This window comes from Salmo salar, chromosome 11 (assembly GCF_965601325.2).
Source record: "Salmo salar chromosome 11, fSalSal1, whole genome shotgun sequence".
NCBI lineage: Eukaryota > Metazoa > Chordata > Actinopteri > Salmoniformes > Salmonidae > Salmo > Salmo salar.
This window is the reverse complement of record NC_138301.1, coordinates 31,992,043-32,018,119: the sequence shown is the minus strand read 5'-3', so window position 1 is coordinate 32,018,119 and position 26,077 is coordinate 31,992,043. Positions and strand designations below refer to the sequence as shown.

Below are 26,077 nucleotides of genomic sequence, written 5' to 3'. Positions count from 1 at the left end.
CACATACACATGGTTAGCAGATGTTATTCTGAGTGTTGCGAAATGCTTGTGCTTCTAGTTCCGACAGTGCAGAAATATCTAACAAGTAATCTAACAATTCTACAACAACTACCGAATGCACACAAATCTAAGTAAAGGGATGGAATAAGAATAAATAAAGTTGAAGTCGGAAGTTTACATACACTTAGGTTGGAGTCATTAAAACTTGTTTTTCAACCACTCCACAAATTTCTTGTTAACAAACTATAGGTTTGGCAAGTCGGTTAGGACATCTACTTTGTGCATGACACAAGTCATTTTTCCAACAATTGTTTACAGATTATTTCACTTATAATTCACTGTATCACAAGTCTGATTCACCTTGACAGTGATTCACCGCGCTTTTGCGCCTTCTTCACCACACTGTCTGAGTGGGTGTACCACTTCAGTTTGTCCGTGATGTGTACGCCAAGGAACTTAAAACTTTCAACCTTCTCCACTGCTGCCCTGTTGATGTGGATAGGGGGGGTGCTCCCTCTGCTGTTTCCTGAAGTCCACAATAATCTCCTTTGTTTTGTTGACGTTGAGTGAGAGGTTGTTTTGCTAACACCACACTCCGAGTGTGCTAACCTCCTCCCTGTTAGCTGTCTCGTCGTTGTTGGTAATCAAGCCTAGTACTGTTGTGTCGTCTGCAAACTTGATGATTGAGTTGGAGGCGTGCATGGCAACGCAGTCATGAGTGAACAGGGAGTACAGGAGGGGGCTGAGCACGCACCCTTGTGGGGCCTCAGTGTTGAGGATCAGCGAAGTGAAGATGTTGTTTCCTACCTTCACCACCTGGGGGAGGCCCGTCAGGAAGTCCAGGACCCAATTGCACAGGGCGGGGTTGAGACCCTCTAGCTTAATGATGAGCTTGGAGGGTACTATGGTGTTGAATGCTGAGCTGTAGTCAATGAACAGCTTTCTTACATAGGTATTCCTCTTGTCCAGATGGGTTAGGGCAGTGTGCAGTGTGATTGCGATTGCGTCGTCTGTGGATCTATTGGGGTGGTAAGCAAATTGGAGTGGGTCTAGGGTGTCAGGTAGGGTGGAGGTGATATGGTCCTTGACTAGTCTCTCAAAGCACTTCATGATGACGGAAGTGAGTGCTACGGGGTGGTAGTCATTTAGCTCAGTTACCTTAGCTTTCTTGGGAACAGGAACAATGGTGGCAGCAGATGGAAGCATGTGGGGACAGCAGACTGGGATAGGGAGTGATTGAATATGTCCGTAAACACACCAGCCAGCTGGTCTGCGCATGCTCTGAGGACGCGGCTAGTCATGCCGTCTGTGCCGGCATCCTTGCGAGGGTTAACACGTTGAAATGTCTTACTCATTTGCCACGGAGAAGCAGAGCCCACAGTCCTTGGTAGCGGGCCGCGTCAGTGGCACTGTATTATCCTCAAAGCGGGCAAAGAAGGTGTATAGTTTGTCTGGAAGCAAGACGTCGGTGTCCGTGACGTGGCTGGTTTTCTTTTTGTAGTCCGCAATTGTCTGTAGACCCTGCCACATACGTTTCGTGTCTGAGCCGTTGAATTGCGACTCCACTTTGGCTTTAAAATGACATTTTGCTTGTTTGATTACCTTGTGGAGGAAATAACTACACTGTTTGTTTTCGGCTATAATCCCAGTCATGGTTAAATGCGGTGGTTTGTGCTTTCAGTTTTGCGCAAATTCTGCCATCTATCCACGGTTTCTGGTTAGGGTAGGTTTTAATAGTCACAGTGGGTACAACATCTCCTATACACTTCCTTATAAACTCACTCACCGAATCAGAGTATACGTTGATATTATTCTCTGAGGCCACCCGGAACATGTCCCAGTCCGCATGATCAAAACAATCTTGAAGCGTGGATTTCGATTGGTCAGACCAGCGTTGAATAGTTCTTAACACAGGTGAATCCTGTTCGAGTTTTTGCCTAAAGGAAGGGAAAGAGAGCAGCAAAATGGAGTCGTGGTCAGATTTGCCAAAAGGAGGGTGGGGGAGGGCCTTGTATACATTGCGGAAGTTAGAGTAGCAGTGATCCAGAGTTTTGCCAGCGCGAGTACTACAGTCAATATGCTGATAGAATTTAGGTAGCCTTGTTCTCAAATTTGCTTTGTTAAAATCCCCAGCTACAATAAATGCAGCCTCAGGATATATGGTTTCCAGTTTTCATAAAGTCCAGTGAAGTTCCTTGAGGGCCGTCGTGATATCGGCTTGAGGGGAGATATACACGGCTGTGACAATAACCGAGGAGAATTCTCTTGGGAGATAATACAGTCGGCATTTGATTATGAGGAATTCTAGGTCAGGTGAACAAAAGGACTTGAATTCCTGTATGTTGTTACAATTACACCATGAGTCGTTAATCATGAAACACACTCCTTCTTCTTCCCGGAGAGATGTTTATTCCCGTCGGCGCGACGTACAAAGAATCCAGGTGGCATAATCGACTCCTACAGCATATCCCAAGATAGCCATGTTTCTGTGAAACAGAGTATGTTACAATCCCTGATGTCTCTCTGGAAAGCAACCCTTGCCCTAATTTAATCTACCTTGTTATCTAGAGACTAGACATTAGCGAGTAATATACTTGGAAGCGGTGGGTGGTGTGCGCGCCTCCGAAGACTGACCAGAAGATCGCTCCGTCTACCTCTTCTCTGGCGGCGTTGTTTTGGGTCAGCCTCTGGAATCAGCTCAAATTCCCTGGGTAGTTCGGACAAAGGATCCGCTTCGGAAAAGTTGTATTCCTGGTCGTAGTGCTGGTAAGTTGATGCCGCTCTGATATCTTAAAGTTCTTCCCGGCTGTGTGTAATAACACTTAAGATTTTCTGAGCTAACAATGTAAGAAATAATACACTAAAAAAACTAAATACGGCAACATTTCCTAAAGACTAGAAGCGAGGCAGCCCTCTCTGTCAGCACCATTTTTTACATTAGATACAGTCTAATTGTTTATATTTTTTATAAGAGAAACAGGGCTGGCAGGTAGGTTTTAGGTAGGATTCCTCTCCCTCTAGCTCACACTTCAGTACAGTAGGTGGCAGTAATGACCCATAACAGTGGATGCCATCCTCCGATAAACCCCACAGAAGAAGAAGTTTACGGTCGGGTTGTTTTGATGATCTCATTTGCACACGTGACATATCCGCTGTTTTGGCGATTTTGTAGAAGAAGAAGGCAGTGGGGCAGAACCTACCACTGCACTGAGGTATAATAAGAACGGACAGGGCAGCCATTTTACTATCATAACAACATCCATGATCCATCCGAAATTACAGTAATTTATTTGGATTCCAGCGCAACCATGGGCCAGTGTGGGATTACTTCATCAAAGACCGTCCTGGTGTTTCTGAATCTAATATTCTGGGTAAGATATCACGAACTTGTTTCAAAACATGTATTTGACGCTAGGTAGTCAAGGTTGGGATTAATTACAGTACGCAACAGAAATTGCTAACGTTAACTGCAGCAAAGGGAGCCGTCTCCTAACATTAGCTAGCTCACGTTAATTTTCTACAAAATGAATATGTGGAGCTTTCCAACCATCTTGTCTAGTTTGTTTATTAAAATATACATTATTTCTGAAATGTTTGCTTTGCTGTTATTGCAAGCACGGGTAGAACAAGGACAGGTAGCCGGCAGATCCGACCCGTTGGTGGGTAGGACAGCATTCCTGTGTGTATATAAGACACTTTCCGTAAATGGCTGCTGTTGCCACATGCTAGTTAACGTGAGGAAAAAAACGTCTGTTTACTTAACGAGTTTGGGCCGAGCAAGGAGTCTGGGTAGCAGCCAGACAAATCTGATAGTGCTTGGTAATACAGTGTGCTGCAATGTTCACTTAGCTGTGTTACATTGGATATAGTAATCCTTCTAACCCCCCCCCCCCCCCCCAAAAAAAAAGATAGAGCTGTACTATTGTAAAGTGGTGGTTTCACTGGATATCATAAGGTGAATGCACCAATTTGTAAGTCGCTCTGGATAAGAGCGTCTGCTAAATTACGTAAATGTAAAAAATGTAAATGTAGCTTAGCTTTACATGACTGAGGATTCCTTTTTATTTTTTGTATTTTTTTTAAACCAAATTTCCAATTGCAATATAATAGAAAAAAAACATAGGACATCACTACACGTGTATTTTTCTCTGACGAAACATAAAATAGAATTACAGTAAAATAATAAACAAAAACAAGAAATAAAAATCCCTATCTATGAATTGCCAGTGAAAACCGTTTTAAAAGTTAAAGTACCTCAAATAAAATAGAATGTCAGGGGTTACAATTGTTGTAAGAATACATATATATTTTTTAAATATTGACTAATTGTAGATATATTTGTTTCAAGTAAGAATATATTGCATTTAGGGACAGATTTCAAGTATTTTTTTTTTTTTTTAATAATAACATATTACGTCTCATTGCAAATACATGGGTCATATTAATGAAATTTAAAAAATTTAATTACTTAACTCACTCCAAAATAACTTTAGTCACACTTGTTTTTAAAGTGAAACTGAGGATACCCTTGCTACACACCAGCAGCTAGCCAGTGACCACATACCAACATTGTTTAACAAACACACATAAAGCTATGTCTCAGTCTGCACACAATATTGGGTTTTCTTTCTGATAAGCAAAAAAACTTTGGATGTTACATGCCTGACCCACACTCTTTCTCTTGCTCTGTCTCCCTCTCACTGCCCCCTCTCTAGGCTGCAGCTGGAATTCTGTGTTACATTGGAGCCTATGTGTTCATCACATATGATGACTATGACCACTTCTTTGAGGATGTGTACACCTTGATCCCAGCCTCCATTATAATAGCAGTCGGGACTCTGCTGTTTATCATTGGGCTGATTGGATGCTGTGCCACAATACGGGAAAGCTCCTGCGGACTAACAGCGGTAAGTATTGAAAAGCACATGGATACAAATTTCATTTGTATAATGCAAGTAAAAGTAATTTATCTTTGGACTAGATATTGAATTGATCATATCTCTTCTCTTTGCTCTGCAGTTTGCTGTCATTCTCCTGCTGGTGTTTGTCACAGAAGTTGTTGTGGTTGTTATTGGCTATATCTACAGAGCTAGGGTTAGTATTGGCCTACTGTCTAGTGTCTTATCACACAATAACAATAGAAAAGGGTGAATGGGAATGCACTTTGTTAGAATTTAATATGAATGTTACAATTCTTGCACAGATGAAATTGATGTTGTTGCTTGTACTCAGGTGGAAGATCAGGTGAACCACTCCATTCAGAAGGTGTATGATGAATACAATGGCACCAACACAGACGCCCCCAGCCGTGCCATCGACTATGTGCAGAGACAGGTGAGAACAATGCATCTGGATTTATTTCTCCTGACATGTTTTTTAAAAGATGACTATAGGTGAGTTTGCAGGTGCCTACAGCAGTCTCACTCTCTCTCCCCGTCTCTCTCCCACCCTTTCCCCCATCATAGCTTCACTGCTGTGGCATTCACAACTACTCTGACTGGAAGAATACTCGCTGGTTCAAGGAGTCCAGAAACAACAGTGTTCCAGTCAGCTGCTGTAAACCCAACATCAGCAACTGTACTGGAACCATGAGCCGGCCTGGTGACCTCTACCCAGAGGTAAGAGAGAACACGCACACCCAAGCGTTTCCTTTAGCCGGTAAATAGCCCAATGAAAATAAATATTGTCTATAAATGGACCTTTGTAGCTCAGTTGGTAGAGCATGGCGCTTGTAACGCCAGTGTAGTGGGTTTGAATCCCAGGACCACACCAACGTAAAATGTATGCACGCATGACTGTAAGTCACTTTGGATAAAAGTATCAGCTAAATGGCATTTATTACAAATCCCATTGGCTATGCATGGTGATTTGTTCAGGTTGTCTTTCAATCGCATCATCTCTCTACTATGCCTGTCTGTCTTGAGATTGCGCTCTCACTAGAGAACTTACAACATTGTATCAACTGGTACCGGCCCACAAGGTTTCCCGCGCCAGTCAGTCTGAAAAGTCCACCAAGGAGGAATATTTAGATGAAGTCATTTTGCTTCCCTCATCTTCCTTCTAATCTAATGCCTAGTCAAGTAGCTTAAATTGCTGGATACCGTGCAAATCAAGTTGGCTAGTTAGCTAACTAGCTACTGTACCAAGGATGGAGGCACAGAATTAATTTTTAAATTAACACTGTAACAGGATATTGTGCAAGGAGCCAATATTTACTTTGTAGGCCCTCATTTCTCCTTGCATATTTATTGTAGTCACTTGCATGTGGTGTCAATGAATTGTCAGTGGGCACTCCTAGAAAACCATTACCCAACACATGACGGCATTCAAATGGGAATATATTTGATTTGGTTGGACATTCGACCGGCACATTTCTTTCCTAAAGAAAATACTGACATATAATATTTGTATTTTTTCCTTTAGGGCTGTGAAGCTCTTGTTGTGAAAAAGCTGAAAGAAATCATGATGTATGTCATTTGGGCTGCTCTGACCTTCGCTGCAATACAGGTAAACAAATATAGGCAGGTAGCCTAGTGGTTAGAGCGTTGGACTTGTAACCGAAAGGTTGCAGGATTGAATCCCCGAGCTGACAAGGTAAAAATCTGTTCTGCCCCTGAACAAGGCAGTTAACCCATTGTTCCTAGGCTGATATTTGAGTCCTTCTGTAATAACATCTGAACCAGGTGTACCAGGTGCATGTTAACTAGAGCTGCAGTAATGTCCTCCTGCAGTGGGAGTCTCTAGTCTAGTAGGCCTCGAGCTGCTGCTGAGAAGCTGACCTGATTGTGTCAAATCGCTTTTTCAATGTTTCAACACTACCTTACAGGGACATCACAACATGGGTTCTGCTGACCAGTCACTTCCCTTCTCCTTATGAGGATAACTTGCTCTATTTGTGGAGTCACTGGATGCATGTGATTATGAAACGGATGTTGAAATGCAGTCTCATGAGTCATAACAATGTAGAATGCTGCAGGTATCCCAAACAGCCACGGTTGTCTCTGGGATGGGGAGATCAGGAAGAAACATATCCACCAAAAAGGTGGAAAGTGGTAGAAAACTCAAGGTTGAAGCACTCTAGTGGGTTTTAATATAGCGCCTTTATTCTCCAGGCATAAAGAGCATTTAAAAACCAGCCCTGATGAAGGCATGTGTCACATTGTGCAGGTGTTAATGCTCAATGTACCCGGTTAATAAAGACTAGAGTGCCTCGACCTGTGTTTGTTGTTTGTTTTTTTGTAGGTAGGAATCTTCTGGTTCTCCTTCATTTGAAGGACTTCACTTCACACACCAAGTTCTCTTCAATTAATCGAATCTCGTGTGATGGCATGGCACAAGGCTGGGACAGAAACCCTCACTACTGTCGCTCTAGGAGCAGGATTCTAATTCTAGTCTTTCACAACAAGACTGAGTAGCTGGCCAGTGCACGTGAAATTTTATTCTGGGTGCAGCGATGATGATGATGATAATGCTAACTATGCATACTGTTGTACTCCTCCATCTGCCTGTAGATGCTGGGGATGCTGTGTGCCTGTGTGGTGCTGTGCAGGAGGGGGCACGACCTGGCCTATGATCTACTGGTCACCGGAGCAACCTACGCATGAGGAGGACATGGGCCCCGCCGCACCAAGGGCTCCACCAAGAAGAATAAAGAAAGGAAGCCTCACCTGACATGTCCACAATTTGTAGTTTTCAGCAGTAGTAAGCTCAAGCACACCTTGCACAGGATAACTATTGGGTATACACTGGTGATGGGGGGGGGGAGACTGTGAAAATAATAATTTATTTAACATGCTTTGTAACTTTTTATTTTAAATGGTTTTTTTAAACACTATGGAACACCAAAGGCCAAAGTTGTTAAATGGTGAATTGATATTGTTTTTCTTTTGCTCAAGAAATACAGCCTTGCCTATTTTCTTTTCCTTTTGGGGCACAAGGGATGATTAGGGGCTCTTTATAGAAGAGAACTACTGTTCAGCGCAATATGTGGAATGTACTCCTTTCTCATGTGTCAGTTTGCACTATGACTAGAGCTCTGGAGGTATTTAAGGAATATTTAATCATGTGAATAAGTACCTTTATCTATGAGGGACCCTGTAGTTTACCACTAAATTGTGAGTCAGTCAACCCATCTCCAGTCTCCATTCATAGGTAGTGTAGAGGTACTTTACCAGTGTTACCTAAGACTCATGTGTAGATAGAGCTTTGTGTTACAAGTTGGTACATATGTAGGTGTTTTCCGACACACACATTCTAATACCACGTATGAAAGGGAAGGGGTGAATCTCAATAGAATTTTCTTGATTCCCTTGTCCTCTCTCCTTGCCTCCTTTTTCAAATGCACTGGAGGAGAAGATCCAAGTGGAGGAACCTCAGATCTGTGCATTGAGGAGGGAGGACATGAGGAATACAGTTGAGATTCAACCCTGCCTGGGAATTTGATGTAAACCACCAAAGAATTGGGGCTGGGACTGAGAGGGAGTCACTTTTGTTTTGTATTTTTATGGCATTGTGTATTATTTTTCAAACGGAAGTTGATATTTAGACTTGTAGCATTGCTGAAAATAATGTGAAACAAAATCTTGTAAATAGATTGGGGAGAAAAAGGAACTTTGATTGAAATAAACCTCCTAAATCTAAACTAAAACATGTTTTATTGTTCACTGATGAACTGAAGCACCCCTTTTCAATGTATCCAAACTAAGGAAACTTCAAAGTAAACATTACATATTTTATGAATCAAATATCACATCAAATACAGTACAGCTGTTAGTCTTGATTCAGATACACTTCTACTTTCTCTTGTAGATCACTTCTCAGGTTGGTGTAGACCATGGCAGTTATTTTATCCTCACACATATTTACAGTTGATACAGTTTAAAGTTTGACTAGTTTTCTGTATGGTATCTGAGATTTCCTACAGTGCTGTGAAAAAGTAATTGCCCCCCCAATGCTCAATAACGGTTTGTGCCATTTGTAGCTGCAATGACTGCAACCAAATGCTTCCTGTAGTTGTTCAGTCTGACATCGCTGTGGAGGAATGTTGGCCCACTCTTGCATGCAGTACTGCTTTAACTGAGTGACATTTGTGGGTTTTCAAGCATGAACTGCTTGTTTCAAGTCCTGCCCCAACATCAAAATTGGGATTAGGTCTGGACTTTGAAAAGGGCAATCCAAAACCCCAAAAATGGGATCCTTATCATTCAAAAAGTTGATTCAAGTTTGCAAGAAAGCACATGCATGATCATCAAGACTCTTGAATTCTATGGACAGATGAGTCAAAAGTATAACTTTTTGGATGACATGGGTTCCATTATGTCTAGCGAAATCCAAACACTGCATTCTACAGTAAGAACCTTATACCCACGGTCAAGTATGGTGGTAGTGTGATGGTTTGGGGATGCTTTGCTGCCTCAGGACCTGGACGACTTGCCTTAATAGAAGGAACCATGAATTCTGGTCTATATCAGAGAATTCTACAGGAGAATGTCAGGCCATCCGTCTGAGCTGCATCTGGGTTATGCAGCAAGACAATAATCCAAAACACACAATCAAGTCTACATGAAAAGGGCTAAAAAGCAACAAATGTGTTTTGGAATGGCCTAGTCAAAGTCCAGACCTAATCCCAATTGAGATGTTGTGGCAGGTCTTGAAACGAGAAGTTCATGCTTGAAAACCCACACGTCTCTGAGTTAAAGCAGTTCTGCATGGAAGAGTGGGACAAAATTCCTCCACAGCGACGTGAGACTGATCAACAACTACAGGAAGCTTTTGGTTGGAGTCATTGCAGCTAAATGTGGCACAACCAATTATTGAGTGTAAGGGGGCAATTACTTTTTCACACAGGGGCATTGGGTGTTGCATAACTTTGTTAATGAAATAAGTATACAATTGTTGTGTTATTTGTTCACTCAGGTTCCCTTTATCTAATATTTGGTTGAAGGTGTGATAAAATTCAGTATAAAAAATGTGCAAAAGTAGAGAAAATTTGAAACGGGGCGAATACTTTTTCACAGCACTGTATGTATGTAGTATGCCTGTTGGGGAAAAGACTGACAATCTCTGGTGCAGCATAGCCTAATAGTTAATGGGGAACACACAGTCATGACTCATGTTCCAAGTCAATTCAGTGAGTCATCTCTACTGCTGGAGAATCTATTACTCTGAAGTCTTGAACGAAGGATCAGAACATCTGAGTAAGAAGCAGAAAGGGGGTCTGCATAGTAAAGTTTTGAAAACTACACTATGTATGGGTGATTGTGCATGAGTATGTGTGTGTGAATCCGTGTACCTGTGTGCATGAGTGTGTGCGGGTGCGTGTGTGTATGTCCATGCATGAATGTGTGTGTGACTATGTCTAGACTTTGGCCAGGTAAGAGCCAGGTACCAGCCCAACCTGTCCGTTTCTCTCCACTGTCCACCAGCCGTCTTCACTCTGTTCTATCACCAACACCACATCCCCTTTAGACACTGACAGCTCCTCTGGGTCCTGGGAGCACAGGGAACATATTGTTAGTAGTAGAAGTATGAGGCTTTGAATTACTGTATGGCTCATATACAGTACATACATACAGTATAATACAGATCAGTGGAAAAGTTTATGTAAACATGATCCATCAATATCTCAACTAGTTATATTTCATGTCAGACGCATCACAGAGTTTTGTAATGACGTCTGTAACTTGACACATGTAACCGTGTATGCAGGTTTCACCTGTATCCGTGTATGCAGGTTTCACCTGTAACTTGACACCTGTATCCGTGTATGCAGGTTTCACCTGTAACATGACACCTGTATCCGTGTATGCAGGTTTCACCTGTAACTTGACACCTGTACTGTGTGTGCAGGTTTCACCTGTAACTTGACACCTGTACTGTGTGTGCAGGTTTCACCTGTAACTTGACACATGTAACCGTGTATGCAGGTTTCACCTGTAACTTGACACCTGTAACTGTGTATGCAGGTTTCACCTGTAACTTGACACCTGTATCCGTGTATGCAGGTTTCACCTGTAACTTGACACCTGTATCCGTGTATGCAGGTTTCACCTGTAACATGACACCTGTAACCGTGTGTGCAGGTTCACCTGTAACATGACACATGTAACCGTGTATGCAGGTTTCACCTGTAACATGACACCTGTATCCGTGTATGCAGGTTTCACCTGTAACTTGACACCTGTAACTGTGTGTGCAGGTTTCACCTGTAACTTGACACCTGTAACTGTGTGCAGGTTTCACCTGTAACTTGACACCTGTAACTGTGTGTGCAGGTTTCACCTGTAACTTGACACCTGTAACTGTGTGCAGGTTTCACCTGTAACTTGACACCTGTAACTGTGTGTGCAGGTTTCACCTGTAACTTGACACCTGTAACTGTGTGCAGGTTTCACCTGTAACATGACACCTGTAACTGTGTGTGCAGGTTTCACCTGTAACTTGACACCTGTAACTGTGTGTGCAGGTTTCACCTGTAACTTGACACCTGTAACTGTGTGCAGGTTTCACCTGTAACTTGACACCTGTAACTGTGTGCAGGTTTCACCTGTGCAGAGTAGTCATAGAACACCATGAAGGTATCATCATCCTCATCGGTTGTCACTGCAGGCAGCGCCGCTGCAGCTGCAGACTGGAAGCCAGGTATGGATGCATACACTCCATCTGAACTCTCAGGCACTGTTTGACCAACAGGTGGCGCCGCTGGCTCGGAAGTTGAACCCTCACTGATACTCATCTTTGAACCAGAGTTTCGTGGCAGAAGATTGGAGAACCTGCACAAATATTTTTCATGTCACATTCTCAAATATATATGAATGTGTTGATGACGTATCGCTATGATAATGTAGTGATACAATGTCCATATTAGAATTCCTATGCATTCAACTGTTATTCCAGTGTTACAAAGTGTTAGAGCTTGTTTCACAGAAACACTATGGGGTGGCTTCCTGGACACAATTTATCCTACTTCTCAATTGTCTTCAGGAAACTGCCCCTACGAGTCCCAGGTTCTGCTAACTGACCTTTTCCTGACCCCTCCCCCTCCGAAGCGAGCGCTGACGTTGTTGTCGCCCGTTGGCGATGGCTCCCTCCCATAGTAGTTCTCAAACACAAAGGGGTCTAGAGAGAAGAGGATGGAAGTCCACAGAAATTAAGCATAGCCAATAGAGCTGTATTGCGTATAATATTTCAAATGGCAAATGTTATTCAGAGGAACTGTTACACTTGAAAAGCAGAGACACACAGTACAAACCCATTACAATTACTCTAAGAAGTGTTTGCCATTGGTGACAATGTTGACAGCAACCCTGGCCCTTCACGCTCTGTTCCTGTATTCAGTGATCTCTTACCTGGTGGACTTGAACCTGTTGTCTTCATCTCTATGAAACAGTTGTTATCTGCTGTGATGTCACACGTCTCCAGAATATTCCTCACCTCCTCGTAAAACTGTAAAAAAAACATTTCTCATATTCATGCTCAGTCTTCAAAGAGGCTTCATTGATTTAAAATTATTCTGGGTTGACAAATAGGATCCATTTCGGTTGATCACCAGATACATTGCATGTTAGGCAGTGTAGTACTGGTACTAATAGAGTTTAATGTAGACAGTAGTTCATGGACCCATACATAATCCATTTGCTTATTGTCTGAAGTGTGGTCATTGTTGAGCTCACCTCGTCGTCTTTGACACATTGCATAGAGAAGTGATTACAGTGGTCCCAGAGGGCACACCTCAGGATAGTGATGCGGTCCACCTCCTGCTGCTGAAACACCTGGAACAACAGAGACACACATACAGTACAAACCCTTAATCATCTATCCCTATATATACACACTGAACAAAAATATAAATGTAACGTAAAGTGTTGGTCCCATGTTTCATGAGGTCCCAAAAATGTTCCATACACACAAAAAAACATATTTCTCTCAAATTTTGAGCACAAATTTGTTAACATCCCTGTTAGTGAGCATTTCTCCTTTGCCAAGATAATCCATCTACCTGACAGGTGTGGTATATCAAGAAGCTGATTAAACAGCATGATCATTACACAGGTGCACCTTGTGCTGGGGACAATAAAAGGCCACTCTAAAACGTGTAGTTTTGTCACACAACACAATGCGACAGATGTCACTAGTTTTGATGGAGCGTGCAATTGGCATGCTGACTGCAGGAATGTCCACCAGAACTGATACCAGAAAAGTGAATGTTAATTTATGTATCATAAGCCACCTCCAACGTCTTTTTAGAGAACTAGGCAGTACGCCCAACCGGCCTCACAACCGCAGACAACGTGTATGCTTTCATGAGGGCGAGCGGTTTGCTGATGTCAATGTTGTGAACCGAGTGCCTCATGGTGGAGGTGGGGTTACGGTATGGGCAGGCATAAGCTACAGACAACGAATGCAATTGCAATTTGAATGCACAAAAATACTGTGACGAGATCCTGAGGCCCATTTTTATATCTGATATCTGTGACCAACAGATATGCATCTGTATTCACAGTCATGTGAAATCCATAGATTAGTGCCTAATGAATTTATTTAAATTAACTGATTTCCTAATATGAACTGTAACTCTGTAAAATAAATGAAATTGTTGCATGTTGCGTTTATATTTTTGTTAAGTATAAAATCTGGCTCAAAAGCGACTGCATACATTAAGGAGGCTAACCAGGCGTAACCAGGCTCTGCATACATTAAGGAGGCTAACCAGGCGTAACCAGGCTCTGCATACATTAAGGAGGCTAACCAGGCGTAACTAGGCTCTGCATACATTGAGGCTAACCAGGCGTAACCAGGCTCTGCATACATTAAGGAGGCTAACCAGGCGTAACCAGGCTCTGCATACATTAAGGAGGCTAACCAGGCTTAACCAGGCTCTGCATACATTAAGGAGGCTAACCAAGCGTAACCAGGCTCTAAATAGCTTTACAAGCTACTGTAATAGCTGATTCATCAGGCTTACCTGCTCAATCGGTAACATTCAATATTGGCTTTGAGAGGCACCATGCTTGATTGTGAATGACATACTCTGACCTACACTCTTCGAAAAAAGGGTTCTTCGGCTGACCTCATAGAATAACCTTTTTTGGTTCCATGTAGAACTGTGTGTAAAGGGTTCTACATGGAACCCAAAAGGGTTCTACCTGGAACCAAGAAGGCATCTTCAAAGGGTTCTCCTATTGGGAAAGCCGAAGAACACTTTTAGGTTCTAGATAGCACCTTTTTGTTCTAACAGTGTAGTCTATTCTGGATGTATGTACATAAGCCACAGGGAGGGTGTTATACTGAGAGATATAGGCCTACTCAGACATACTGCGGAAGGGGGCGTGGTGTGCTATGGTGTGATGTCGTAGTTGGGCTAGTAACAGTTGTGGGTGGGTGCAATGTGAAAAGTTGTTGCTGTGTAACAGAGAGAGCTCTAACCTCACATGTGCTCTTGTGTGTTCCCTCCCAGTCCTGACGAACTCTCTCCAGCTGCTCTACGTTCAACATGTATTGTTTCTCTGTACAGGTGGAGCACAATAGAGGTTAGGGAATACTTTACATTTATTGCATCCTAAGCAGTCTTCTTTACTTGGATTACAAAAATAAATAAATGTTTTTTAAATAATCAGATCAATGATAATACATTCGTAATGGATTTAGATTCATTGATTCATTCATCCATTGATATGATCACCAACAAAGAAAAGCACAGTATATTGTATGGTATGATTTAGACCTGCTTCAGTGACGGCTTGTCTGCATTGCTTGGCCTTGTGTTGTACCTGAGAAAGACAGCAGTAGAGGAACTGGTCATGCTCTTAATCAAAACGTGACTGCTAAACAAAAAAATAAAAGAGACAGTTCTCCTTTAGAAGAAAATATCAGGATGTGTTCTCTTTACTCTCCTGACTCTCTGTTCCTCTACAGACCTCCATTTTCAGAACGCACACAGAACAAACATTTCTAATAAATAGATAACTCAAATCCAGGAATTGCCATCATTTCATTGGACATTCATTTGCAAATGCCTTGCATTATAACCAACTCATAGACTCACAGAACCAGTCTAGTTTACAAAAACATAAACTCTGATCGCTGGCCGTGGTGAAAAAAGTAACACTTCCTATTCTTTCAATGCATTTTTCTGCAAAAGGTGGATGAACTGTTGGGCAAAAGAAAAAAAGTGGGTATTTGCGTTTTCCTCCACCAAAGCACTGATTTACTTGTAGTTGGAAAACAGTAACAAAGGGAACTGTTTCATAGCCTTCTCTGATACTGAGAAATTGAGTTGCAGTAGCACAACAATATCTACAGTGCATTCGGAGAGTATTCAGACTTTTCCACATTTTGCCTTATTCTAAAAAGTATTAAATCGTTTTTTTTGTGTCATAAATCTACACACAATACCCCATAATGATAAAGCAAAACAGGTTTTTACACTTTTTTGCAAATTTATAAAAAAAAGAAAAATTGAAATATTACATTTACATTACTATTCAGACCCTTTACTCAGGACTTTGTTGCAGCACCTTTGGTACTGATCACAGACTCCGAGTCTTCTTTGGTATAATGCTACAAGCTTGGCACACCTGTATTTGGGGAGTTTCTCCCATTCTTCTCTGCATATCCTCTCAAGCTCTGTCAGGTTGGATGGGGAGCGTCGCTGTACAGCTATTTTCAGGTCTCTCCAGAGATGTTCGATTGGGTTCAAGTCCGGGCTCTGGCTGGGCCACTTAAGGACATTCAGAGACTTGTCCCGACGCCACTCCTGCATTATCTTGGCTGTGGGCTTAGGGTTGTCCTGTTGGAAGGTGAACCTTTGCCCCAGTCTGAGGTCCTGAGCACTCTGGAGCAGGTTATCATCAAGTATCTCTCTGTACTTTGCTCCGTTCATCTCTCCCTCGATCCTGACTCTTCTCCCAGTCCCTGCCGCTGAAAAACATCCCCACAGCATGATGCTGCCACCACCTTGCTTCATTGTAGGGATGGTGCCAGGATTCCTCCAGATGTGACGCTTGGCATTCAGGCCAAAGAGTTCAATCTTGGTTTGAGAATCTTGTTTAATCTTGTTTCTCATGGTCTGAGAGTCCTTTAGGTGGCTTTTGCCAAACTCCAAGTGGGCTGTCATGTGCCTTTTACTGAGGAGTGGCTTCCGTCTGGCCACTCTACCATAAAGGCCTGCTTGGTGGAGTGCTACAGAGCTGGTTGTCCTTCTGGAAGGTTCTCCCATCTCCACAGAGGAACTCTGGAGCTCTGTCAGCGTGACCATCGGGTTCTTGGTCACCTCCCTGACCAAGGCCTTTCTCCTTCGATTACTCAGTTTGGCTGGGCGGCCAGCTCTTGGAAGAGTCTTGGTGGTTCTAAACTTCTTCCATTTAAGAATGATGGAGGCCACTGTGTTCTTGGGGACCGTCAATGCTGCAGAAATGTTTTTGTACCCTTCCCCAGATCTGTGCCTCGACACAATCCTGTCTCAGAGCTCTACGGAAAATTCCTTCGACCTCATGACTTGGTTTTTGCTCTGACATACACTGTCAACTGTGGGACCTTATATAGACAGGTGTGTGCCTTTCCAAATCATGTCCAATCAATCAATTGAATTTACCACAGGTGGACTCCAATCTAGTTGTAGAAACATCTCAAGGATGATCAATGGAAACATGATGCACTTGAGCTCAATTTCGAGTCTCATAGCAAAGGGTCTGAATACTTATGTAAATAAGGTATTTCTATTTTTATTTTTAATACATTTGCAAACATTTTATGAAAACCTGTTTTCGCTTTATCATTATGGGGTATTGTGTAGAGACTGATGAGTAAAAAATATAATTTAATCAATTTTAGTAATAAGGCTGTAACGTAACTAAATGTGGAAAAAGTGAAGGGGTCTGAATACTTTCTGAATGCACTGAATAACTAGGTGTATTACATGTGTATAATTGCAGGGTTGGCAGTGGTGTTACCTTCTCAGACTGGTTTGGTGTTGTGGCTGTGTGTGTGTAATTCCAGGTATGGGGGATTACAATACTTTCTCAGACTGTTTGGGGGCTGTGTGTTTGTATAGTTCCAGAGTTTGGGGAGGTGGTGTTACCTTCTCAGACTGTTTTGGTGTTGTGGCTGGGGTGCTCCTGTCAGCAAGCTGCTCTGCCTCGTCTGCTTCTTTACATTTCTGCTCATAGGACTTCTTAGACTGGAGATGGACAGAAGAGACATTCAGGGAATCATCATTGAAGCAGCCACAGTGGTCTATGGTGTCATGTTTTATGTAACAATCAATAAAACCTGTAGCAATGTTGGATCTCTGTAAAACTGTATGCAACTGTATGCAATGTCAAAATGGTGAATGGTGCAGTCCTCACTTAGCAGTTTAAGCAAACATTTAGGTCAATATGTATTTCTGGCTTCAGATTGGTTGTTTCTTGTACAGGATAATCAGTCTTCACCACTTTAGCTCCATTTATGTCACTCTGCCATTGGCTCTTATCACTTGTCTCACCACAGAGTAGCCTAACGATGTAGCTAATCTATTCGGTATGTAAATGCTCGCATAGAGAATAGGGTTATACAGTGCCTTCGGAAAGTATTCAGACCCCTTGACTTTTTCAACATTTTCTTGCGTTACATCCTTATTCTAAAATGTATTAAATAAAACATTTAATCCTCAGCAATCTACACACAATACCCCATAATTACAAAGTGAAAACATGTTTGTAGAATGTCTTTGCAAATGTATTAAAATAAAAAACAGTATTCAGACGCTTTGCTATGAAACTCGAAATTGAGCACAGGTGCATCCTGTTTCCACTGATCATCCTTGAGATGTTTCTACAACTTGATTGGAGTCCACCTGTAGTAAATTCAATTGATTAGATATGAGTTGTAAAGGCACACACCTGTCAAATAAGGTCCTACAGTTGACAATGCATGTCAGAGCAAAAGCGTCATACCAAGAATACTCAAGGCTGTAATCGCTGCCAAAGGTTCTTCAACAAAGTACTGAGTAATGGGTCTAAATACTTATGTGAATGTAATATTTCAGTTTTTTATTTTTAATACATTTTCAAAAATGTGTAAAAACCTTTTTTTTCTTTGTCTTTATGGGGTATTGTGTGTAGATTGATGAGGGAAAGAAAACAATTTAATCAATTTTAGAAGTCAAGGGGTCTGAATACTTTCCGAAGGCACTGTATACAGGGTGTTATACAGGGTGTAAGTATGATACTGTAATGATACTCACGGAAATAGGCCCAAGTTTATGAATATTTGAGCAATAAGGCCCGAGGAGATGTGATATGTGGACAATATACCACAGCTAAGGACTGTTCTTCCCCTCTACGCAACGAGGAGTGCCTGGAATACAGCCCCTTAACTGTGATATATTGACCATATACCACAAACCCCCGAGGTGCCTTATTAGTATTTTAACTTGTTACCAACGTAATTAGACCGCAAAAACGAACTTTATAATTGAGCATATATCATGGGACTATGAGAGGTGAGATCTGTATTGATGCAGACCAAAATGTTCATTTTCAAGGCCTACCAGTTCCCCACTATAATAGGGCCAAAGTCTGTGGTTGGTTTGTGGGTGTGTGTGTCTATACTTTGTTTCCTACCCTCTTCCTCTTGCAGAATTGCACTGTGATGTATGTTCTCTCTTGGGTAGCTCACCCATCTCTGAGAGGTAGCTAGGTCTACTGGGTGTAATGACAACCTTCCTCTTTTCTGGGTATGAACTCTTACACTGCACTCTTAGAAGAACGGGTTCCAAAAGGTTTCTTTGACTGTCTCCGTAGGAGAACCCTTTTTGGTTCCAGCTAGAACCCTTTTGGTTTTCAGGTGGAATCCTTTTGGGTTCAATGTAGAACACTCTGTGAAAAAGGTTCTACATGGAAACCAAAAGGGTTCTACCAGGAACCAATAGGGTTCTTTAAAGGATTCTCATTTTACATTTAAGTCATTTAGCAGACGCTCTTATTCAGTGACTTACAGGAGCAATTATGGTTAAGTGCTTTGCTCAAGGGCACGTAGGCAGATTTTTCACCTAGTCTGCTCTGAGATTCAAACCACTGACCTTTCAGTTACTGGCCCAATGCTCTTAAATGCTAGACTACCTGCCACCTGTCTCCTATGGGGACATCTGAAGCACCCTTAAATTCTAGATACCTTTTTTTCTATTACCCTCTGTGTATGTACCTCTGTACTTAAGCTGACTTACTAAGTAAGTATGTAATTCCCTGAGTAAATAGTATGCCTACCTCCATGGTCTTCTTGTATAAGGACACCTTCATCTTCTGAACTTTCTCCATAATCCCCTCAAACTGAACGAGGACAAACAACATGGTTGAAATTTATTGGCACCTCATAAATACAGGTTTTCAAAATGTATTTTCAAAATGAAATAAGCACTCAATAACACATTTCAAACCTTTTTCCTCTGTTCTTTCTGCCGCTCTCTGAATATTTCCATCTTCTTGATCTCTTCCCGTAACATTCCGGATAGCTGGATATGCAGATTCCCGATGTTTTCAATTTCTGTCAAAGGAAACAGTTATTTTAGTAAACTGTCATTGGGCTTTGTTGTGAGAGATGCAGTAGACAGGATAAACTTACGTGTTTTAAGTTGATCAAAGGAGGCTTTCAGAGTGCTGAAAAAATAGGAATGATGCATTTATCAATAACAGGTAGTGCAACATACTAAATACTAGTTAAACACAGTATGCATAAACAGATTGCCAAATCCCTGCATTCTAGATATCAATGACTTGTCATGGTTCCACCTGTCACCAGAGGGCAGCAGAGACCGTCCTAGGGACATTAATGACACTCTGGTGTGTCCAATTTATTCATTATGATTTCCCTGTTAAAAGAGGTGTGTTTTCTGTTGTCATTTGCAGAAGCTTGAATTGTTTACCGTGTGCGGTCATTTCCTGAGTGAGCGTTTGAGACTTAGTGTTTGTTGTTTTTTCATGTGTACTGTGATCCTGCGGCTACCGTTTCTCAGTAAAGTATGTTTATCCTTAACCACGATTCCTCGTCTGGTCTCCTCTGCACCTGGGTCCAACCTTACCACGTCACAGCAAGCTTCTGCACCAAACATGGACCCAGCAGAGATCACTCAGATCAAGAATGTTGTAACCCACCAAGGAGCACTGCTGCGGCGGCAGCAAGAACAACTCTCCCAAATATCAGAGACCCTCCGGGCACTTACCAACTCCCTCCAACCACAGTCCAACCTCAACCCAAGAGGGGCCAATGTCCAAGTCTCATCGCCCAGTGCTACAGATGTCGCCGTAGTTCCTCCAGGGAACCTGCACCAGGAATCCAATATCCCAGCCCCCAAGCGGTATGACGGCCACCTGGGAAGATGCAAGGTGTTGCTTCCTCATTCAGTGTTCTCTGGTGTTCGAGCTACAGTCCTCCTCGTTCCACACCGATCGGCCATGATCGCCTACATCATCTCTCTACTCTCGGGCAAGGCCCTGCCGTGGACAATGGCAGTGTGGGAACAGCAACCACCATCCTGCAGCTCCATATTAGCCTTCATTGCTGAGTTACAAGTCTTCGACCACCCAGTCGGCGGAAGCGAAGCGGCCAGCCGACTGTTCAACATCTGCCAAGGGGCCAGACCAGTTGCTGACTTCGCCAACCTTGCCTCCGAGAGTGGGTGGAATACGGAGGTCCTGGAAACTGCTTTCCACCAGGGTTTGTCTAACTCCAAGGATGAACTGGCCTCTTGGGAACTGGGAGAGGACCTTGAGTCCCTGATAACGCTGCCAATCAGGATCGACAACCGCCTCGAATGCGTGAGACAGCGCCTTTTTGACTCCACCCCAGTATCTCGGTTTCCTGAGCACCTTAAGCCCCCCGAACCCAGAATTGAGGAGCCCATGCAGCTGGGACCCACACGGCTAAGTCCACAAGTGCGTGACAGGCGCATTCGCGACGGCTGCTGCCTCTACTGCGGCGGTCTCGGCCATCTCCGTGCTACATGTCCAGAGCTGACGGCAAACGCCAGGGCTTGCCAGGACAAGGGGAGACCCTGACGAGCTGTGCAGCTACCTCTCAGTCACTGTCTGTCACTACTCGCAACCCTCCATTGGGACAACCGTCAGCACCAGATTCAAGCCTTCATGGACTCCGGGGCCACAGATCATTTTATTGATCAGGACTTCACCAGATAATTACCAATCACCTGCGGGAAGTGTGCCATCCCTCTGCAGATTCAAGCCCGCGATGGGTGGCCCATTTGCTCCGGTCAGGTGGAATATCAGACCAAGCCCATTCTACTGCAGGCTGGGGTGAAACACTCAGACTCTTAGTTTTCTTTTGATCACTGCTCCCGAGAACCCCCTTATCCTAGGGTACCCCTGGCTAGCACTACATAACCCACTACTCTCCTGGTCCACGGGACACCTACTAGACTGGGGTAAGGACTGCCAGACTAAATGTCTAAGACCCCCACCAAGAGCCTCGCCATGTCCTCCTGCATCCATTGAAGTCCAAGACTTCTCCGCTCTCCCTCCTGAATACTTCGACCTCCCGGGGGCCTGCAGTAAGAGGCAAGCCGCCACCCTTCTTCCACATCATTCATACGACTGTGCCATAGAACTCCTACCCGCCTCCACACCTACCCAGGGCCATCTGTACTATCTCTCAACCCCTGAAGCAGCAGTCATGGACAATTACATCCGGGAGTCGCTGGAGGCAGGTTTCATTAGCCCCTCTACATCCCTAGCTAGTGCGGCTTCTTCATGGGTAAGAAGGATGGAGGCCTGCGTCCTTGCATCGATTACAGAGGGCTGAACTCGATTACGATCAAGAATCATTACCCCCTACCCCTGATGTCCGCCGTCTTGGAGTTGGCCCAATTCTTCACCAAACTGGACTTCTGCAAAGCTTAAAATCTGGTGAGAATCAGGGAGATGAGTAGAAACTGCCTTTAACACCCCTAGTGGACACCATGAGTATTTAATCATCCCCTTCGGATTATCGAACTCACCGGCAGTCTTTCAAGCATTGATCAATGACACTCTTAGGGATATGTTGAATCGGTTTCTCTTTGTTTACCTCAACGACATCCTGATCTTCTCCAAAACCCTTCCAGAACACATACTGCACGTCCGCCAAGTCCTGAGATGCCTCCTGCAGAGCCAACTATATGTCAAGAAAGAGAAGTGTGAGTTCCACGCATCCCAAGTTTCCTTCCTGGGTCACATTATCTCAACCGCAGGCATCCAAATGGACCCCGACTGGCCCCGTCCCACCTCACTCAAGCAGGTCCAGCGGTTCCTCGGGTTAAACAATTTTTACAGCCGTTTTATACGCAACTTTGGTGCAGTGGCAGCGCCTCTCACGGTCCTAACCCGCATGTCAATTTGCCCAGCGTCGTCCGGGTTTGGCCGGGGTAGACTGTCATTGTAAATAAGAATTTGTTCTTAACTGACTTGCCTAGTTAAATAACGGTTACATTATTTTTTACATTTTTTAAAAAAAGTCCCAGACCCGTTTTTTCTAGACTCCCGAGGTTGACAGGGCATTCATAGAGCTCAAGGGATGTTTCACCTCTGGACCCATCCTCATTCATCCTGATATTACTCGGCCCTTTGTGGTAGAGGTGGACACCTCGGGCACCGGAGCAGAGGTGGTCCTTTCACAGCAGACCGAGGAGGACAATAAACTGCACCCATGCGCCTTTCTCTCCAAGTGGTTCTCGCCAGCGGAACGCAACTACGATGTAGGCAACTGTGAGCTCTTGGCAGTTAATTTGGCCCTTGAGGGGTGGAGACACTGGTTGGAGAGGGCACCTCATCCTTTCGTGATCTGGATGGACCATAGGAACTTGGTCTCCATTCAAGAAGCCAAGAGGTTGAACGCTCGCCAGGCTAGGTGGGCTCTGTTTTATAACAGGTTCGATTTCACACTAGCCTATCGCCCAGGATCCAAGAATCAGAAAGCAGGTGCCTTGTCCCGCCAACACGATACCTCTAATGAGGAGAGGGACTCTGAGCCCATCATCCCCAGCTCCCGCATTGTGGACCCCTGTGATATGGAGTATTGAGACCACGGTCCCGACAAGCCCAGACACGAGAACCTGACCCAAGGCGATAATGATTTCCCTGTTAAGAGGTGTGTTTTCTGTTGTCCTTTGCAGAAGCTTGAATTGTTTACTGTGTGCGTTTGTTTCCTGGGTGAGTTTTCGAGACTTAGTGTTTGTTGTTTCAAGTGAATGTGATCCTCAGTAATTAATATGTTTATCCTTAACCACTGATTCCTCGTCTGGTCTCTTCTCTGCATCCAACTTTACCATGTCACATGACTGGCTAATTAGCAATGGTGCAAAGATTAACTGTGCGAACAGGAAACTGGATGGAGGATGCACACACACATTTTCTCTCTCTCTCTGGTGGCAATGATTCCATGAGGGCTAGTATGTGTGACTTAATGGCATTGTGTGCCACTACTGAACCCTGACTCTATCATTATTATGTTCTAACAATACCACTATATTATTCTATTGACTACCTATTATATTGCCTGTGAAGTGGTTGTGGCATATAAGCAAGTAGCAGGCGCGCCACGCCAGGTTATGGCAAATTATTTAAAGAAAAAAAAGAACATTACATTTGATTTTGGCCAACGTCTCCCCCCCCCCATGTTATTTGTATCTGTTGTGACAGCATTTTGGCTAACTTATGCATAGTAGGTATTATGGAAATTGTCCAAACATATCATCTCTATATATGTACGTAACCAGCCATTTACCTGATCTCTGTCTGCCCCCCAGCTTTATGTGCTATTGTCACCAGATCCTTCCCATACCTCTCTTCTGCCATGGCCCTGTAGACAGACAAACAGGCAGACTTAAAAGTGCTGTGTTTTGTAGAGTGTAGACCAATCTTTGAGTTGTATGAACATTCCGATTCAGTGTGCAATCACTGCTGACCATCCCTGCGTGCATTTTGTATGAAGTTTTAATGACGTCAGAGAAACCCTACCTCATCTTCAGCAGTTCCTCCACATCTTTGCACATCCGCCTGCCATCACATAGTCTCTGAATCAGAACCTCATAGCCCAGATGATTAGTGAAATCAACTCCCTACAGAGAGAGAAAGAGATGTGTTGTAATCCATAGTTGCACAATAGTTACAACATAAACGTTTGACTCAAACTGCCCAGTGGTTTTTCTCTGTATTTAGTGGCACATACTAAACAGTTAGATTCCACAGAAGTTGGAACTTGTTTAGGGATTGGTTCCCATAGAATGGGGTCGAGTGTCTTTACAACATGGTATTTGAACCTGGTGAAATTCACAAAGCATTTAAGATTAATATTACGTTTTCACTGAAATGTGCCTTGCGTCATAACTTGTTATAGTACTTACAAACAACAGACAATATAGTCAGAGGACTGTCCAGAGGACCGTAGAATATTCACTTTGAACAACTTTTAGTTGCAGACAGCATAATAGAAACCCATTTAATATGTTCTCTTTCATGTCTGAAGATGACAGGTAGATTATCAACTGTTGCCTTGGATGCAAATCTATCTGGACAATGAGAGGGCTAAATTCGTAACCACCGTGAGCAGGAAGGGAGCCATAGCAACCAACGCCTCAGGGAACACCTGTGGAAAAATACTATGATACCTCACAAGTTAAACAGAATATAACAGATTAAAATGTGGAAATTGTGGTGAAAACACAGTGCATATCCTACAGTACATATCTAAGGGGTTAGCAGTAAGAGTTGAACCCAGACCATTCCAGCTTTCCCACAGCACTCAGTTCAGTCCCAAATTTCATTGGCATGTTATTACTGTGGACATCATATTCTGTCAGACAATTTTAGTCATATTTTAGAAACCTAATACTGTTTGCTTTAAAAGGCTCACTACACTTTCAAGTCTGTAAATGGTTGAGAATGAACAAAATACAAATATTTCTGGATAGAGAGATTTTAAATGAGTTATCAGTAGACGATCTAGTTATATCTAGTTACACACACCAACGCAGGACATCAAGAGACAATGGTAGCAGACTGAGTGAACTTACCCAAAAGGCATCTTTAAACAGCAAGGGAGTCATTCTGTGTTATATATGTACTTCCTCAAAGTTCAATGTTAATATCCTCTTTATCAACTTTTACAAAAAAACATAAACCACTTAAGTTTAACAGATTCCTTATTGAGATAAAAAAAGTAGTATATATATATATATATATGAAGGACAACTCCAGAATGCCTCAGCTGTTATAACTGCAATATCACTGTTGAACTTTGAATTGGGCTTGAATGAGGAAGAAGTACCCTGTGATGTCACGATCCACAGACACAGCCTCTTGCTAAGATATGTAGATAACTACAGTTTTGATTATTATTTGAATAATATATCATATAGAATTTCAGACCTAAAACGGATTCACAGACTATATTGGCCACAGATTGTGCCCTTGTCCATGAAGAATAACCATTGATTTGATTATATCCAGGGTGTATCACATCTGGCCGTGATCGGATTTCCAAAGGACGGCGCACAATTGGCACAGCGTCGTCCGGGTTTGGCCGGGGTAGACCGTCATTGTAAATAATAATTTGTTCTAAATTAAATGACTTGCCTAGTTAAATATAGGTACACAAAATACATTAAAATGTATTATAAATAATATCTGTATAAATATAGTTTTTTATTTATGTTTAATAATATGTTTGACATGCCTACAGTACGTGCTTTCCAATTAACCGCTGCTTGTAAAAGCCATCCTATCCACCTGTGAACATCATACAACTAACTGAACTTTAACAGCTAACAAATACCGCCCTCTAGTGGTTTACTCAGGGAGATAGATACACCATCCCCTTGAAAGTTGAAACAACGTAGCAGCACAACGTTAAACATCAGGCCTACGTGTTGTGGCTAAATATTAAAGTTCTTGAAAAAGACCATGCAGGTAAAATGCCATCAACGGGACGGGAAGTAAACCAAGAGGCAGAATGATGTCGAGGTTCGATCCAATAATTGACAGCGTCGATATTTATTTTCTGGTCCTCTGATGTGTATTTTTTTCAACAACTTGCTAAATAGGCTTAGCCT

General features: G+C 42.9%; 2 protein-coding genes across 5 annotated transcripts; one reads left to right on the top strand and one right to left on the bottom strand.

Annotated features, from left to right (window-relative positions):
• Positions 1 to 3,130: 3,130 nt before the first annotated feature.
• Positions 3,131 to 8,647, top strand: LOC106562466 (tetraspanin-3). Its single transcript, XM_014127363.3, has 7 exons — positions 3,131 to 3,371; positions 4,716 to 4,907; positions 5,020 to 5,094; positions 5,233 to 5,334; positions 5,466 to 5,618; positions 6,424 to 6,507; positions 7,512 to 8,647. The coding sequence occupies exons 1-7, from the start codon at positions 3,309 to 3,311 to the stop codon at positions 7,602 to 7,604; spliced, it is 762 nt and encodes a 253-aa protein (XP_013982838.1). The 5' UTR covers positions 3,131 to 3,308; the 3' UTR covers positions 7,605 to 8,647.
• A 70-nt stretch (positions 8,648 to 8,717) lies between these two features.
• Positions 8,718 to 25,459, bottom strand: LOC106562406 (proline-serine-threonine phosphatase-interacting protein 1). 4 transcript variants are annotated; one of them, XM_045689331.2, is made up of 15 exons: positions 25,040 to 25,445; positions 23,985 to 24,085; positions 23,752 to 23,826; positions 22,057 to 22,143; positions 19,600 to 19,634; positions 19,415 to 19,521; positions 19,245 to 19,307; positions 17,078 to 17,176; positions 14,723 to 14,768; positions 14,425 to 14,504; positions 12,672 to 12,770; positions 12,348 to 12,444; positions 12,021 to 12,117; positions 11,546 to 11,771; positions 8,718 to 10,489 (listed from the first exon to the last, which is right to left on the bottom strand). In XM_045689331.2, the coding sequence occupies exons 1-15, from the start codon at positions 25,070 to 25,072 to the stop codon at positions 10,358 to 10,360; spliced, it is 1,377 nt and encodes a 458-aa protein (XP_045545287.2). In that variant the 5' UTR covers positions 25,073 to 25,445; the 3' UTR covers positions 8,718 to 10,357. The 4 variants fall into 4 exon arrangements, with proteins under 4 accessions (XP_045545287.2, XP_045545288.1, XP_013982748.3 ...); XM_045689332.2 differs by lacking the exon at positions 17,078 to 17,176 and having other exon boundaries at positions 25,040 to 25,459; XM_014127273.3 differs by lacking the exon at positions 22,057 to 22,143 and having other exon boundaries at positions 25,040 to 25,431.
• Between the last annotated feature and the right edge of the window lie 618 nt (positions 25,460 to 26,077).